General features: G+C 40.9%; 2 protein-coding genes across 5 annotated transcripts in view; one reads left to right on the forward strand and one right to left on the reverse strand.

Annotated features, from left to right (window-relative positions):
• Positions 1–649: 649 nt before the first annotated feature.
• On the reverse strand, positions 650–16,395 carry LOC115195394 (uncharacterized). 4 transcript variants are annotated; one of them, XM_029755208.1, is made up of 5 exons: positions 16,293–16,394; positions 2,708–2,836; positions 2,525–2,602; positions 2,304–2,423; positions 650–2,149 (listed from the first exon to the last, which is right to left on the reverse strand). In XM_029755208.1, the coding sequence occupies exons 1-5, from the start codon at positions 16,311–16,313 to the stop codon at positions 1,865–1,867; spliced, it is 633 nt and encodes a 210-aa protein (XP_029611068.1). In that variant the 5' UTR covers positions 16,314–16,394; the 3' UTR covers positions 650–1,864. The 4 variants fall into 4 exon arrangements, with proteins under 4 accessions (XP_029611068.1, XP_029611070.1, XP_029611067.1 ...); XM_029755207.1 differs by having other exon boundaries at positions 1,351–2,152; XM_029755209.1 differs by having other exon boundaries at positions 1,351–2,152; positions 2,708–2,774; positions 16,293–16,381.
• A 1,549-nt stretch (positions 16,396–17,944) lies between these two features.
• The window catches only part of LOC115195395 (catenin delta-2-like), a 562,679-nt gene continuing 561,883 nt past the window's right edge, over positions 17,945–18,740 (forward strand). The window contains exon 1 of the mRNA XM_029755212.1: positions 17,945–18,185. The gene's annotated coding sequence lies outside the window, so the exon portion shown is untranslated. The remainder of the gene's footprint in view (positions 18,186–18,740) is intronic.

The following is an 18,740-nucleotide window of genomic DNA, read 5'->3' on the forward strand; positions in this document are numbered from 1 at the left end:
AAAAACATATATAACGAATAAGACATATGTGGGCAGAATATCTGCTGAGCTCAGATAAATGGACAGAGCTAGATAAACATAGAGTTGACCATTAGACTACAGTAAAAACATCATGTCAGCAGAAAAGACATATGGAATTCATCACCAGACATGAAGAAATTGCATATCAGCAGGAAAGGTATATGAAGCTGATAACCAGACATGTAGAAACAGGATGTCTGCAGAACATGTAACAAAGAAATCATGGTTGTACTGATCTAGGATCATCGGAAAATAACTAATACTGGAGAAATATGTATGCAATAAATGTATTCTTTTTTGTATCCCAACCAGGGCCCCACCACCAGACTGGAAAATAATGGTGGCGCAAGGCCAAGGTGAGTTAATCATATACATACAAGGGAGTATGTGTTATGTAAAGAAGGAAAACTAGACAGAGCTCTGTGATAAGAAGGGGGGTTGTTCCATGGAATTGCTTGGCTCTGTTACTTTGTAATGAAGTCTAATTGAATTTACAAGTTCCGGTATCTCTGAAATATTTTGAGTCAATATTCCACAACATAAACTAACAAAATGTGGAAAAAGTCAAAGGGTCTGAATACTTTCCGAAGGCACTGTATATAGACTATACTACCTTACAGGATATTTACTATACACTTTCTTTTTACAGTAACTGTATACATTTTACAGTAATATCCCTTTCATACACATACCAAAATCCCACTAATTTACCATGCCTGCATTTTTATACCAGCTAATAGTTTTTCTAACCAGGTTTCCTGCTAACATTTTTATGCGAGGAAAGTACATGTCGGATAAAAAATGTCAAGACAAGCTTGATGGAAACAGCTAATTTGTCGGTAAACTTTCCAAATGTCGACAAAACAAAATACTCTAGACAAGATGGGATCGTTGTTTGTCAAATGAATTATGCGAGAAATGGCAGCGGAAACTCTTATGTGCAAATATTGATATAATAACCATCATATGGAAGTAAACTTGGAGGCACGTGATGACATGTTGTGTGGTCCTCCTCCTACGACTCAGAAAAGCATGTCGTTTATTAGGCTACAGATGAAATAAGTTATGATGAACTTCGCAGGGAGGTGAAAGTGTAAGGTGATGGGCTTTATGCTCTTTTCCAATAAATATCGAGGGTCTTATTCTGGTGACATGATGATCGATGCTTGGCTGCTGTTTGACAAACAAAAATGATCTTGCTCTTTTGTCAATAAGAATCTCATCATGTAGGCACTGTATCTGCGATAGAGCGTACATGCCAATACCTGAGTGGGTACAATCGTTATATAACTCAACATGTTTAGTGACAAAACCATCAGTAGAGTTAAATTCAATGGAAAGCCATTTAACTTGTATTTTTTTATTCTGTACATGGTCATTTATATGTGCACTCCATCCTTACGCACAGCCTTTTATCAGAAACAAGTACATTTGATGGAAACATGTCTGGTGGGAAAATGTGCATGTTTTTTTATGTGCATTTTAGAATATTCACATCTGTCACCAGTTGAATGGAAACCTAGCTTATGAAAGGTGTAGAAAGCATGGAAAATAAAAACCACCTAAAGACCTAGTCATGATTCCTGCATTTTCACAGACCCTGTAAACAAAATACAGGAATGAATCTGTGTGAATGTTTCTCTTTGCTTTTTTGCAGGTAAATGAATTAACACTTCATTGTTTAACCCCTTCCTAATTTGAAATGCAAACAGCCCCCATGGTTTAAAAACACTCTCCACCCCTCTGATTTTGCCAGTTACCCACTGATATGCATAAAGGGGTATACCTACAAGAAAGTGGTAAATGAATGCTTGGTGCGGTTAGCTCTGCCGCATCTCTCCTCTCATTTCAGGTCTCCATGTCTTTCAGCCAGGGACATGTAGCACACCTTCAGGCTGTCCACAAACACCTTCAGTCCACACTGTCTCCTCCTCCTTTTCATGGCCTCTGTGCTCCTGCTTCTCTCCTTTCTCAACCGTCCCTGCTGTTTCCCACTGTCCAACCTCTCCCCTCCCTCCGTGGTCCCTCTGTTCTCCTCCATTCTCTCTTTTTCCTCCACCGTTTCTCCTCCTGGCTTCTTCTTCTTTCTCCTCTGATGCTGATGGGTTGTGTGCTGTCCTTGTGAACTCTTCTGGACGTTGAGAAACCGGAACATTGACAACACAATAATAATATGCTCAATAAATATCTATGGTCAGGAAAAATACAGTGATTAGATGTAAGGAGAAGTGTAGTTGGTTTAATAGTTGGTAACGTTAGTTCTACTAATGAATGGATCTCACCTGTTTTCTAGGACAGTAGCGGCCCAGTGAGCACAGGATTTCTCTCTTGAGCCTCTCTAGCTTAAAGAGCCTAATGAGTCTGGTATGGCTACACATCATGTTGTAAATAAACTGTCTCTCCTACAAAACAATGTGACCAGAGCAATAATTTAGATGGAAGGAAGTCCAGAGTAGATTTTTAAAAGAAACAGTGGATTGTTCAGAATATTGTAAATACTCACGTTATCTTTCTCACATTCAGGCATTTCCCCTGTGCAGCTTTTATGAGACACTTTTAATGATTCAGTGATGTTGTTCTCCTAGGAGTGAGAGCAGAGATCTCAGTTTAACACAGTTTAAACTCCATGAACTCTATTGATATCTCAATGGCAACATGAAAACTCCTTGTCCATCATGTTACTTACAAGGTTCTGAAGGAGCAGGGAGATGACAGTCTCGTAGTCCTCAACGATCTCTCTCATAGTACGGTTGCTGTCACAAGACAACACCAGAGGTAGCAGCATGAGAGAAAAGACAGAGGTGCCAAGAAGATGCTGTGTGTGTGTGTGTGTGTGTGTGTGTGTGTGTGTGTGTGTGTGTGTGTGTGTGTGTGTGTGTGTGGGGGGGGGGGGGGGGGTGTGTGAGAGAGACATACAGAGAGAGAGAGACATACAGAGAGAGAGTGAGAGAGACAGAAAGGTGTACAAAAATCAGTCTTGTAGCATTATTCACACCAGTTAAAAATAAGACGTTTTTGACCTATTCATACTTTACCGATCCAGGTGAGTGCCATTGAGGTTTTTGTTATTTTTACAAGGGATCTCTGGTCTGGCAGTAGCCTAGCCTACTGTGGAACTACAGACAGATGGTCGCATGTTTTCGGAATTATAAAAAAATAAGTTCTTCAACATCCACTGAAGTAGATAGCAAGTTTACTAGATAGCTACGGTAGTTTCAGTTGGTAACCAAACAGACTTGCTAGTTTAGCTAACCAAACAGTCCTAGCTTGCTATTATGACAATCGAATTCAACAATACTAATACTGTTTTGAAATCGACTTCTGCTTTCAAAATCTGCTCAAACAAAACATGTAAAAATGAACTAAAGCCATTGAATTCTACCGTGCAAATATACCGTGATTTTATAGGAAATTATAAAATGGGTTGGTCTAATCTTGAATGCTGATTGGTTAAAACCGCATTCCATCCGGTGTCTATTCCACAAGTTACCACCAGCTAAATCTATGAATTTGAAATACCTATTTACTCTGTTCCATCTGACTGCACAATCCACTGTCTCATCAGCCCATTTAGTTTTTAACAGTGGAGATTTGTATAAACTTGGCTGTCTGTCTCTCTGACATTTGCAATATTGTTTTAATATTCAAATTGGATCTTCAGCTGTCGCATAGCAATGAATGTGTCGGGAGTCAGGATGAGACAGACAGGCAGGAAGGCAGCGTTTCTCAGCCAGTCAAAATCATCAATCGGCATCATTTATTTCGGAGGTTGCAGTCTTTCCAGCTTCAGTTTGAAGTTATTGTGTTAGCTGTGTTGTTGGCTAGCTCCTCTGAACAACACTGTCCTGACAAGAGAGCACATTTTCTATGCCAGGTGAAATCTCACATCATTAGCTCATTGATATGGATGTATCCAAATAAATATCACTAGAAAGCAGCTTAAACAAACGCAAATGCAGATACTTTGTTGTTATTCTGGCTGCACTGTTAGACATGACTATAAATTAGCCATAGTTGGCTAGCTAGGCAGCAAAGGATAAGAACGTTGCCAACAAGTCTGGCTATAGAGCATTTAGAACGAACAACTGGATTGTGTCCACAGATACAGTCGTATGAAAAAGTTTGGGTAGCCCTGACAATTTCCATGATTTCCATTTATAAATAATTGGGTGTTTGGATCAGCAATTTCATTTTGATCTATCAAATAACTGATGGACACAGTAATATTTCAGTAGTGAAATGAGGTTTATTGGATTAACAGAAAATGTGCAATATGCATCAAAACGAAATTAGACAGGTGCATAAATTTGGGCACCCCAATAGAAAAATCACATCAATATTTAGTAGAGCCTCCTTTTGCTAAAATAACAGCCTCTAGACGCTTCCTATAGCCTCTAATGAGTGTCTGGATTCTGGATGAAGGTATTTTGGACCATTCCTCCTTACAAAACATCTCTAGTTCAGTTAGGTTTGATGGTTTTCCAAGCATGGACAGCCCGCTTCAAATCATCCCACAGATTCTCAATGATATTCAGGTCTGGGGACTGGGATGGCCATTCCAGAACATTGTACTTGTTCCTCTGCATAAATGCCCGGGTAGATTTTGAGCAGTGTTTTGGGTCGTTGTCTTGTTGAAATATCCAGCCGCGGCGTAACTTCAACTTTGTGACTGATTCTTCAACATTATTCCCAAGAATCTGCTGATATTGAGTGGAATCCATGCGACCCTCAACTTTAACAAGATTCCCAGTACCGGCACTGGCCACACAGCCCCACAGCATGATGGAACCCCCACCAAATTTTACTGTAGGTAGCAAGTGTTTTTCTTGGAACGCTGTGTTCTTTTGCCGCCATGCATAACGTCCCTTGTTATGACCAAATAACTCAATCTTTGTTTCATCAGTCCACAGCACCTTATTCCAAAATGAAGCTGGCTTGTCCAAATGTGCATTTGCATACCTCAAGCGTCTCTGTTTGTGGTGTGTGTGCAGAAAAGGCTTCTTCTACATCACTCTCCCATACAGCTTCTCCTTGTGCAAAGTGTGCTGAATTGTTGAACGATGCAGTGACACCATCTGCAGCAAGATGATGTTGTAGGTCTTTGGAGGTGGTCTGTGGGCTGTTCTCACCATCCTTCGCCTTTGCCTCTCCGATATTTGACTTGGCCTGCCACTTCTGGCCTTAACAAGAACTGTGCCTGTGGTCTTCCATTTCCTCACTATGTTCCTCACAGTGGACACTGACAGCTTACATCTCTGCGATAGCTTTTTGTAGCCGTCCTCTAAACCATAATGTTGAACAATCTTTGTTTTCAGGTCATTTGAGATTTGTTTTGAGGCCCCCATGTTGCCACTCTTCAGAGGAGAGTCAAAGAGAACAACTTGCAATTGGCCACCTTAAATACCTTTTCTCATGATTGGATGCACTTGTCTATGAAGTTCAAGGCTTAATGAGCTCACCAAACCAATTGTGTGTTCCAATTAATCAGTGCTAAGTAGTTACAGGTATTCAAATCAACAGAATGACAAGGGTGCCCAAATTTTTGCATAGCCTATTTTTCACATCTGATTTAATTTCATACAACTTAATATTTCTACACTAAAATTCTTTGTCTGGACAATACCCCAGCTTTTATTAGAAAATGAATGGCATGCCACTGTGATAATTTTCTGTGACGCCAGAGTAAATTATTATGCATCCTCAGAGGGGTGCCCAAACTTTTTCATACGACTGTACAGATTAAAATGACAACAACTGGGTCGCGTCTCTGGCAACCGAACCGATAGAACGAACGACGAGCTGGCTTGGGTAGTAACCCTAGATTTGGGTCAGGACTATATCTTGTGGAAGGATGAAACGAATAAATTAATCAAAATAAAGTTTTTACTGAAAATATGTACATCATTTACATTTTAGTCATTTAGCAGAAGCTCTTATCCATATGGTCAACATACCAAGGCCAAGGGCTGGTTTTATGCACGACGCAATGCAGAGCCGTGGTATATTGGCCATATATCATAAACCCCCGAGGTGCCTTATTGCTATTATAAAGTGGTAACCAACGTAATTAGAGCAGTAAAAATAAATGTTTTGTCATACCCGTGGTATATGCGCTGATATACTACGAATGTCAGCCAATCAGCATTGATTATATTATGGTGTTTATAATTCTGTACGTCATAACTGAACTTTGGCTAGATATGCAGTCGTCTATTGTTTCTAACCTACCATTTGTATGTAGGCTACTTGGTTCATATTCACAAAAAGATGCCACTCCCACCACATTTACAAAAGTTGTCATAAATTGTAGTGTTTCTCACTGAAACCGCTTCTGTACATTCTTAGCTATAAGCCTAAAATTTCCCGGGCTTGTTTCTCTATCAATCTCCCTGCATGGTTGGCGGACAGCAAGACATGACCTTTAAAGGCCCAGTGCAGTCAAAAAAGGGATTTTCCTGTGTTTTATATACATGTCCACATGATGAGGTTGGAATATTACTGTGAAATTGTGAAAATTATGATAATGCCCTTTTAGTGTAAGGGATGTTTGAAAATACCTGAAATGTCAGCCTGTTTTGTGGGATGGAGTTTTGGCCTGCCTGGTGACATCACCAGGTGATCAGTTACTTAATAGATCAATAAGAAAGAGTTCCAAATAGGGCTGGGCAATATGGCCTTACAATCATCAAACATTTTTACACGGGCGATTCACAATATATAGATTTTGTTTTAACGTTTTCTCTAAATAAGCTTTATTGCACGATTAAAAAAGGTCAAAGCACTGGATGTAAAATTATACCTAACCTGACTATAAAAGCCTTCCACAACCATGAGGTAAAATAATGAAATTATCAAAATAGTTTAACCTGCTTTTTAGAATTAATCACTGATCTGGCTTTCAAGTCTGTCTATGAAAATTCAATATTTGCACAACCCACATCTGCTAAAAACAATTACCAACTTCTTGTAGCAGGAGTTATAGAAAATGAACACAGGTCTCAAACAATCTCTCAAGCCAATGTGCTAGTGAGTAGTCAGCTTATCTTTAAATATAAAGTCTAGCCAACTTGGATCTATTCTGAATAAAAATATAAAAATGCAACATGCAACAATTTCTAAGATTTTACTGAGTTGCATTTCATATAAGGAAATTAGTCAATTGAAATAAATTCCTTAGGCCTGATTCTATGAATTTCACATGACAGGGAATACAGATATGCATCTGTTGGTCACAGAAATCTTAGAAAAAAAGGTAGGGATGTGGATCAGAAAACCAGTCAGTATGTGGTGTGACCACCATTTGCCTCATGCAGCGCAACACATCTCCTTCACATAGAGTTGATCAGGCTGTTGATTGTGGCCTGTGGAATGTTGTCCCACTCCTCTTCAATGGCTGTGCGACGTTGCTGGATATTGGCTGGAACTGGAACACGCTGTCATACACATCGATCCAGAGTATCCCAAACATGCTCAATGGGTGACATGTCTGGTGAGTATGCAGGCCATGGAAGAAGGCGACATTTTCAGCTTCCAGGAACTGTGTACAGATATTTGTGACATGGGGCCGTGCATTATCGTGCTGAAACATGAGGTGATAGTGGCAGATGAATGGCGCGACAATGGGCGTGGTGTAGGGCCTCTTGGATGGCTGCTTGGATTTCCCACTGTATGGGTCCCACGACACAAGACAGAGGCAGGATGGGCTCGGGAGCTGGCTTAGAGGAAGGGGAGTCAAATGTACGGGATAAAGAATCAGCCTTCACATTTTTCTTGCCGGGCAGGTAGGTGACGGTGAAGTTGAAGAGGGTGAAGAAGAGTGCCCTGCAAGCCTGCCGGGCAGAAAGGTGATGTTGAAGAGGGTGAAGAAGAGTGCCCCGCAAGCCTGTCTGGGGTTGAGCCTCTTAGCACTTCTTAAGTACTCCACATTGCGGTGGTCAGTAAGGACAAGGAATGGGTGATGAGCTCCCGCTAACCAGTGGCGCCACTCTTCGATAGTCAGCTCAATGGCAAGGAGCTCTCGGTTCCCGAAGTCATTGGTCCTCTCAGCGGGTGACACTTTCTTGGAAAAGCAGACACGAGTGTAATTTGGTATGTGTCCCGACCCGCTGGGAGAGAACCACTCCCACGCCGACCTCGGATGCATCCACCTCCAGAACAAAAGGAAGGGTAGGATCTGGCTGCCTAAGGATGGGTGCAGAGGTGAAGAGGCGTTTCAAGGTCTCAAATGCAGTAAGGGTGGTGTCGGTCCATTGGAGGGTATGGGTTTTTAGATTGGTGAGAGCTGAGAGAGGAGCGGTTGTGCTGCTGCAGTTTCGGATGAACCGGCGGTAGTAGTTGGAGAATCCTAGAAAAGGGTGGACTGAAGGGTGGTCAACAGGGTGGACTGAAGCAGTTTTTAAAACAGGTGGGAGACCATGACAGCAGTTCCCCTTGCCGCCAGGAGATGGAAGGGTCGTGAAGACTTAGCCAGGGGTGACCGAGAATGAGGGGTTAACTGAATGAACTCAGAGTGAAGGAGGCCAATCTGAAGGGTGATACTTTCGGTCACGCGAGTCACAAGACCGGTTCCGAGAGGTTGTCCAACCAGCACATTAATCCTAAGGGGAGGATTAACAGGGATTAGTTTGACCCTTAACTGATGTGCCAATTGTTCGTCAAAATTTCCCCGAGTCCACTAGTCCCTCCACAAACTGAGTGAACCCATTAGCAGAAAGAAGAGCCGGGATCCCAAACTGCCTTTAGGTAATGTTCAAAAACGTAGAGGTGCTTACCCGGGCGGAAGTGGAGGGGTTGTGGTAACCCCTTCATGGGGGAGTGGGGGGGGGGGGGGGTTGTGGTCACCCTTTCGTGGGGGGGGGGGGGTGAATCAGACAGCTATTGAGTAGGCGGTTACTCTCTCCACAATAGAGGAACAGGGTTTCACTTAACCTCTCTCGGGTATGTGGGACGAAATGGAATCGAGTGGAATCGAGTGGCGCGAAATTCAAAAACCTTAAAAATGCTATAACTTCAATTTCTCAAACATATGACTATTTTACACCATTTTAAAGACAAGACTCTCGTTAATCTAACCACATTGTACGATTTCAAAAAGGCTTTACAACGAAAGCAAAACATTAGATTATGTCAGGAGAGTACCCAGCCAGAAATAATCACACAGCCATTTTCAAAGCAAGCATATATGTCACATAAACCCAAACCACAGCTAAATGCAGCACTAACCTTTGAGGATCTTCATCAGATGACACTCCTAGGACATTATGTTATACAATACATGCATGTTTTGTTCAATCAAGTTCATATTTATATCAAAAAACAGCTTTTTACATTAGCATGTGACGTTCAGAACTAGCAAACACACCGAAAACTTCCGGTGAATTTACTAAATTACTCTTGATAATCGTTTACAAAATACATAACAATTATTTAAAGAATTATAGATACAGAACTCCTTTATGCAATCGCGGTGTCAGATTTTAAAATAGCTTTTCGGCAAAAGCACATTTTGCAATATTCTGAGTAGATAGCCCGCCATCACGGGCTAGCTAATTTGACACCCACCAAGTTTGGCGTTCACTAAACTCAGAATTACTATAAGAAAAATTGGATTACATTTGCTGTTCTTCATCAGAATGCACTCCCAGGACTTCTACTTCAACCACAAATGTTGTTTTGGTTCAAAATAATCCATAGTTATGTTCAAAAATCCTCTGTTTTGTCCGTGCGTTCAGGTCCCTATCCCAACGGTGACGCGCGGACGCATGTCGTGACAAAAAAATTCAAAATATTCCATTACCGTACTTCGAAGCATGTCAAACGCTGTTTAAAATCAATTTTTATGCTATTTTTCTCGTAAAATAGCGATAATATTCCAACCGGGCGACGTTGTTTTCGTTCAAAGGCTGAAAGAAAAACATGGCCACTTCTCGGGGCCGTGCATCTCCTGTCTCTGAGCCACCAGCCTGACCACTCACAAACAGCTCTCCTGTACCTAGCCCAGAGACAGCAGAGATCTCATTCCATTTTCTGGCACCTTCAGAGAGCCTATGGGAGCCTTAGAAATTATCACGTTACAGCAGAGATCCTGTATTTTTGACAGAGATGCCACAGAAGCAAAAGAAATGGTCAGAGAGGGCACTTCCTGTATGGAATCTTCTCAGGTTTTGGCCTGCCATATGAGTTCTGTTATACTCATAGACACCATTCAAACAGTTTTATAAACTTTAGAGTGGTTTCTATCCAAATCTACCAATTATATGCATATTCTTGTTTCTGGAAAAGAGTAGTAACCAGTTTAAACGTTTTTTATCCGGCCGTGAAAATACTGCCCCCTACCCTAGAGAGGTTAACCTCTGGAGTCTCTCAGCAGGCGTGAGAGGGGCGCGGCCAAGTTGCATGGGTTCGGGGCTATTAGACCGCGGTGGACGAGAGACAGGCGTGGAAGACTCACAGGCCATGGGCAACTGAATAGGTCTGCAGTCCACCAGTAGGTTGCTAATGGATATGGACATCCGGATGTATTGGTTTAGGTCCGTTAAATCTCCTCTGCAGGCCAGTTCGGTCTGTAACTCCCGATTAACCTCACTAGTGTACGTCCCACCTGGCCAACCTGGGATGCTAGCGTCCCACCTGGCCAAACTCCAGTGAAATTGCAGAGCGCCAAATTCAAAAACAGAAATATTCATTATAAAATTCAGAAAACATGTTATACATAGGTTTAAAGTTTAACTTCTTGTGAATCCAACCACGGTGTCAGATTTCAAAAAGGCTTCATGGCGAAAGCAGACCATGCGATTATTTGATAACATCGCCCAGCAGACAAATCATTACAAACAGTAACCAGCCAAGTAGAACAGTTACACAAGTCAAAAATAGAGATAAAATGAATCACTTACCTTTGATGATCTTCATATGGTTGCACTCAGAAGACATTCATTTACTCAATAAATGTTTGTTTTGTTTGATAAAGTCCCTGTTTATATCCAAAAACCTCAGTTTTGTTCGCACGTTTTCTTCAGTGATCCACAGGCTCAAACGCAGTCACAACAGGCAGACAAAAAATCCAAATTGTATCTGTAAAGTTCATAGAAACATGTCAAATGATGTTTATATTCAATCCTCAAGTTGTTTTTAGCCTAAATAATCGATAATATTTCAACCGGACAATAACGTCGTCAATATAAAAGGTAAACAAGAAAGGCGCGCTCTCAGGATTGCGCATGAAAAAGCTCTGTGACACTTTAGGGTCCAGTCATTCAGGCTGGTCTTACTCCCTCATTTTTCAGAATACAAGCCTGAAACTATTTCTAAAGACTGTTGACATCTAGCGGAAGGCATAGGAACTGCAATTTGAGTCCTAAGTCAATGGATACTGTAATGGCATTGAATAGAAAACTACAAAAAATTACTACTTCCTGGATGGATTTTTCTCAGGTTTTCGCCTGCCAAATCAGTTCTGTTATACTCACAGACATTATTTTAACAGTTTTGTAAACTTTAGAGTGTTTTCTATCCATATCTACTAATTACATGCATATCCTAGCTTCTGGGCCTGAGTAGCAGGCAGTTTAATTTGGGCACACTTTTCATCCAAAATTCTGAATGCTGCTCCCTACCCTAGTGAAGTTAAGACCCCTCCGGTAGACTGTAAGGAGAGCTGGTTCACTCGATCCACTGCCGGCAGCCATGGTACGGAACTCAATGGCATACTCAGTGGTGGAGCGACGGCCCTGTCGCATCTCACATAACAGGTCCCCGGTGTGACGACCTAAAACTGAATGGTCGAACACCTCCTTGAAGAGGGTGTGAAAACATGATTCAGAGGACAGATCAGAACTTTGAGCAGCCCTCAAGGGCTGAAACTCAATCCAGAGCATTGCCAATGATTAATGAATTATGCTAAATCATGCAAATATAACTGTGTATATCCGCATATGAGACAACTGCTGGGTCTGCCCAGGGACTAGTTGGTTGGAACCTCTCCAGCACTCTGACAATAAACAATGATTCACTTAAGATTAACTTTGAGTGTCCCTGTGTAAGAATTTCCACATCTATGTATGTAAATACCCTCAAATTAATGGTGACATTCTGTATTGTCGCCTCAGAACATGAATTTTGATTTGAGATCAAATTTAGATTTTCAATCCAAAATCCTGGAGTATAGAGCCAAATTAAATGTTTTAGCTTCACTGTCCAAATCAATACATAGTATATTCTGGTGATGGAGCACCTTGCCATTAGGCAAAAGTGATAACTAAGTGGATCGGGGAACACAACATCGATATTTTGGGTCCATAGCCAGGAAACTCCCCAGACCTTAATCCCATTGAGAACTTGTGGTCAATCCTCAAGTGGCGGGTGGACAAACAAAAACCCACAAATTCTGACAAACTCCAAGCATTGATTATGCAAGAATGGGCTGCCATCAGTCAGGATGTGGCCCAGAAGTTAATTGACAGCATGCCAGGGCGGATTGCAGAGGTCTTGAAAAAGAAGGGTCAACACTGCAAATATTGACTCTTTGCATCAACTTCATGTAATTGTCAATAAAAGCCTTTGACACTTACAAAATGCTTGTAATTACACTGCAGAATTCCATAGTATCTAAAGATATTGAAGCAGCAAACTTTGTGGAAATTAATATTTGTGTCATTCTACAGTTGAAGTCGGAGGTTTACATACACCTTAGCCAAATACATTTAAACTCACAATTCCTTTAATCTTAGTAAAAATTCCCAGTTTTAGGTCAGTTAGGATCACCACTTTATTTTAAGAATGTGAAATGTCAGAATAATAGTAGAGAATGATTTATTTCAGCTTTTATTTCTTTCATCACATTCCCAGTGGGTCAGAAGTTTACATACACTCAATTAGTATTTGGTAGCATTGCCTTTAAATTGTTTAACTTGGATCAAATGTTTCAGGTAGCCTTCCACAAGCTTCCCACAATACGTTGGGTGAATTTTGGCCCATTCCTAAAAACAGACCTGGAGTAACTGAGTCAGATTTGTAGGCCTCCTTGCTCGCAAACGCTTCTTCAGTTCTGCCCACATATTTTCTATAGAGTTGAGGTCAGGGCTTTGTGATGGCCACTCCAATACCTTGACTTTGTTGTCCGTAAGCCATTTTGCCACACACATTTTCTATAGGATTGAGGTCAGGGCTTTGTGATGGCCAGTATGCTTGGGGTGATTGTCCATTTGGAAGACCCATTTGCGACCAAGCTTTTTAACATCCTGACTGATGTCTTGAGATGTTGCTTTAATATATCCACATAATTTCCCTCCCTCATGATTCCATCTATTTTGTGAAGTGCACCAGTCCCTCCTGCAGCAAAGCACCCCCACAACATTATGCTGTCACCCTGTGCTTCACGGTTGGGAGGGTGTTCTTCGACTTGCAAGCCTCCTCCTTTTTCCTCCAAACATAACGATGGTCATTATGGCCAAACAGTTCTATTTTTGTTTCATCAGACCAGAGGACATTTCTCCAAAAAGTACGATCTTTTTCCCCATGTGCAGTTGCAAACCGTAGTCTGGCTTTTTTTATGGCGGTTTTGTAGCAGTGGCTTTTTCCTTGCTGAGCAGCCTTTCAGGTTATGTCAATATAGGACTCGTTTTACTGTGGATATAGATACTTTTGTACCTGTTTCCTCCAGCATCTTCACAAGGTCCTTTGCTGTTGTTCTGGGATTGATTTGCACTTCTCGCACCAAAGTACGTTCATTTCTAGGAGACAGAACGCGTCTCCTTCCTGAGCGGTATGATGGCTGCGTGGTCCCATGGTGATTATACTTGTGTACTATTGTTTGTACAGATGAACGTGGTACCTTCAGGAGTTTGGACATCTTTCCCAAGGATAAACCAGACTTGTGGCGGTCTACCATTTTGTTTCTGAGGTCTTGGCTGATTTCTTTACATTTTTCCATGATGTCAAGCAAAGAGGCACTGAGTTTGAAGGTAGACCTTGAAATACATCCACAGGTATGTAAACTTCTGACCCACTGGCATTGTGATACAGTGAATTATAAGAGAATTATAAGAGAAGTAATCTGTCTGTAAACAGACAGATTACTTCTCTTATAATGTCTGTAAACAATTCTTGGAAAAATTACTTGTGTCATGCACAAAGTAGATGTCCTAACCGACATGCCAAAACTATAGTTTGTTAACAAGAAATTTGTGGAGTGGTTGAAAACAAATTTTAATGAATCCAACCTAAGTGTATGTAAACTTCTGACTTCAACTGTAAATATATATATATATATATATATATATATATATATATATATATATATATATATATATATATATATATATATATATATATATATATATATATATATATATATATATATACATACACACACAGTACCAATCAAAAGTTTGGACACCTATTCATTGCAGGGTTATTCTTTATTTTTACTATTTTCTACATTGTAGAATAATAGTGAAGACATCAGAACTATGAAATAACACATATGGAATCATGTAGTAACCAAAAAAGTGTTAAACAAATTTGAGATTCTTCAAAGTAGCCACCCTTTTTGAAGGGGTGTCCACATACTTTTGCATATGCCTTCATTTAAAAAAAAAAAATAGACTAATAGCTTTGATTTGACACCCAATTTACCATGCTTCTATGCACTTCACATGTTGGCGCTCATGGGTCCTTTTAGATGGAAATGTCCCTAGCTAGCTAGATTTCTCTCTCCAGAGACCAGCAAAGTAAAAGATTGGATCTTTTTTTTCTCTCCACAGTATTAACTATTTTCCTTTCCAACACAAACTGAATAGATTCAATCAGAATGTCAATGACCATGTTTACATACATGCCAATATCCTGTTATTATTCGGGATACTCAAGTATTCTGTTTTTGAGTTGGCACATGTAAACATCATATCCCATTTACAATAACCTGAAAAAGCTTGTATCCCGGTTATGAGAAACCCAGATAAGATGCATGGTATATACTCATCTTAGACGGGATACAGTGGCATGTAAATATCTTATCCCATTTGCTGTTGTTTTTACGGTCTGTGCAGGCTCAGTTTCGCGTATCATGGGTGTTGTGTGATGATGTTTTCATCTGACTGTCAAACAAATCACTTAAAAAAGTAGACTCCTTGAGCAGTTTGATCCACCGTAATAATTCCACAATAATTTATTTTGCTCATACGCCGTACTGGACCATATAGCCTACTTGCTATTTTCACCCCTAATTTAGACAACTTTCTGCTTATAATTTCCGACATTTGGGAGGCCATTGTTTGTCAACTATAGTTAGATATATGCAGCCTCTCTTCTGTCATAACTTGTTGCCCCAGAAGACTAAATACAGTAGTGCTCACCTGAAAAGGGGTGATAGAATGAATACATTATTTTACTAAGGAAGTCAGTTAAGAACAAATTCCTATTTACAATGACAGCCTACCAGGGAACCGTGGGTTAACTGCCTTGTTTAGGGGCAGATGACAGATTTTTAGCTTGTCAGCTCAGGGATTTGATCTACCAACCTTTCTCTTACTGGCCCAAAGCTCTAACCACTAGGCTACCTGCCACCCCAGTAGTAATCTAGTTAACACTTTTAAATGTGTCTATTTCTTTTAGGGACCAGGGAGAAAAATGTATAAGTCACCTTGTCCAAGAGAGATTCACACGGTTATCAAAACATCCCACCAGGGTAAACCTACACGAAACACAGCCCTTATTTTAAGTGTTTCTAAAATCCCCCATGGAAAAAATGAATGTTGGAAAAACGATTGGAAACATTTCCCTGTTTGACCGACAGGTTTTATGGGTATTATGACTCATACTGTGGTACTCTATTGCTGTTTGACCGGTGGGGCTCTATTTGGGACCAAATATTAAACTTTTGATTACTTTAAACCACTAAGTGAATTTGTCCAAATACGTATGATATGACACCTTCAAATGGGGAACTAGATACAGTGCTTTCATTTCTAAACGGTAAAACAGATACCTTCGAATAAAATGTGACATTCTGTACTATACTATCGCCTCCTATAAAACACATTTGCTCACAAATCCAAAATGCTGGAGTAGGCTATATCATCAAATTAAACGTTTTCGCTTCACTGTCCAAGTAAAAACAGATGGGAACGCATAAAATGTTTACATGGGGCGCGCATTACAGTAACTATTCCTACTCCCGTCTCCCCATCCACGCGTGCCAAGCCCCAAACGCGCTGAGTGCGTCGCTGACGCTGCGCATGATATCACCGGAAACACCAATGCAGTCGACCTACCTGTAGCTTTGGTCCGCTCATACTCCAGCCAAGTGATAAACACGCGCGACAACACTTGACGAGAGAATCGACACTGGGGGTTTTACTTGTCAAACTCTCCTGAAATCCGCCCATTGGGACGTCCCACACTGGGGGGAGACTAGGGCAAAGTAAGGGGAGTCGATTGCAACACCTGGAACTTCTCCAATCAGAAACCAGCTAGAGTGAAGAAACCAGCATATTTGCATGAAAAGTTAGTCAAATATCTCGCTATTTCCAAGTTTTTCTTATACTCTCCTGAGCCTAATGTCCAATAATTTAAAGTAGTATAATTTTGTATCACTATATGTTGGCTAAACCTTGACATGATAGACATAAGTCAATGATGTTGTCCCTTGGAAGGAACATGAGGTTTTGTCATGAGTTTCAGGCAATTTTGTAAGTGTGTGTATGAGAGAAAGAGTTAGTGGCTGTGTGAGAGAGGGGGCATGCAGGTCTGTGTCTGTGACAGTGGAATGGCTTAATTAATGAATGAATTAAGAAAAAAAACGGAGAAAAAAATGAATTAATGAATTAGTCATCCATCAGAGTTTGATAGCTGGGAACTGGTGCATCCTGGGAAACAGAACTTCAACGGGATAACCATAACAACCATTGCTTGACTTGGGCAGGAGCTCACCAGGGCTTTTGCCTGGAAACCCAACATTGAATTGCACAGAATTCTACATCAGGCAGAAATGAGTTTGAATAAGGAAAGTTTCCTCGCACGACCTCTACAAGCCAGAATGTTGAATAAAATGACATTTTACTGTATTTTACCAGTTGTTCATGCGGTTGATCCTTTCAGACAATATATTCACAGGAAAGTATTACATCAACTTTTCAATGCGCTGGTAGTGTGTTCAGATTTCTATCAATGAGATAGCACCTAAATATTAACTGTACCACCACCCAAAATGAGTACCAACATGTATTTCAGTCCAAGTCAAGCACTGATGACAACAGTCATCACATTCCAGGCTGACGTTCCAGCATGATAACTCTTGTCCTCATTTGCAGGAGTTGACATTGGCAAGGCAGATCTAATTTCATGCAATGCACCCGTTTCCGTATTATAGTGTGTGGTATGTTAAATCTTAGGGGTGAGTCATGTAGCCTTGCTCCATTCCCTGAGCCAATAATAACAAGTTAAAAGGACTTTTCTCTGGGAACTAGTACGTTACTGCCTATCATCATAACTGTGTGTTTATCTATCACCCTGTTCAGTCCAAATCACTGCCTTTTTCAGTAGGTGAAAGCAATATGGTGGAAAACTGACTTGGGGTCAGGGTCATGGTCAATTTGAATTGAAGGTAGTCAATTCAGGACTTTAATTTAAAAATGAATACATTCTCAATCAGCTGAAAATGAGAAGCTATTTATGTCAAAATTTCATTCTTTCATCATCACTTCCTGAATGAACTGCCTTCAACCCCCTCAAACAGGGTTGGGGTCAATTCAGTCCATGGTATGGAAAGAAATGACATAAAAATAACAAACAGAGTGCTTGATAATCAATCGATTAGTTGAACGTGTTTGTGCTGGGCTGGAACAAAAATGTGCATCTCTTGGGAACAGAAACACTTTTCAGTCCCTGAATTTGTATGCCAATAATTCATTGGTCATCCCTGCTACCATATTCTCACGTCAGTGGTCATCCTCGATAGGGAAGGAAGGCAATTGTTTGAGAGTAATCAGACATCGATCCACTTTCCCTGATGTGACATGTCGGTGTGTAAACTAAAAGGGATCTGAAACAACACTGTTGCCTTTGAGAGGATGTGGGTGTGGTGGACTACGCCTAAAATACAGCCCACAAGTTGGATAATTTCTGAGACAGAAGTCAGAATGAGGGAACCCTTACCAGAGCTACCGGTATGTGCATTGCAACACAACGATACATTTAGCCATTGACAGATATACCGCTCTTGTGAGTGAGATGCTTCACACATGGTAAGTGTCTTAAGTCCTACAGAGTAGAGTGGGATGAGGTGAGGATGTTGATGGTGTTGAGTCAAAAGCATGTCTCTAATCAGTTGGAAATGTGAGAGATGTGTTTAAACTGTGTGTGTGATGAGATTTCCTCATACTTCATCAGCCCTTCATAGCTCCAGGAAGTCTAGAGCTAAAGTAAACAGTTCCCTCCCTTCGTTTGAAACATGCCAATATATATACACAAGCGCAGTGGCGGATTTAGGTATAGGCGACATGGGCAGCCGCCCGAGGAGGCATCTTGGGGGGTGGCACGGGGCGCCTGCACCAAAAAATAATAATGATAATAATACAAAACTACATTCGGAATGGTGACATTAGCGCGATCGGTTTTCTATTGCTCATTTGCACATCACGTCAATGATATCATGTCACCGTGTGGGACTGTGGGTCAATTAACCTTGTCGGAGTGGGCGCCCTGATTCTAGTTTGTGAGCT

This window comes from Salmo trutta, chromosome 6 (genome assembly GCF_901001165.1).
Source record: "Salmo trutta chromosome 6, fSalTru1.1, whole genome shotgun sequence".
NCBI lineage: Eukaryota > Metazoa > Chordata > Actinopteri > Salmoniformes > Salmonidae > Salmo > Salmo trutta.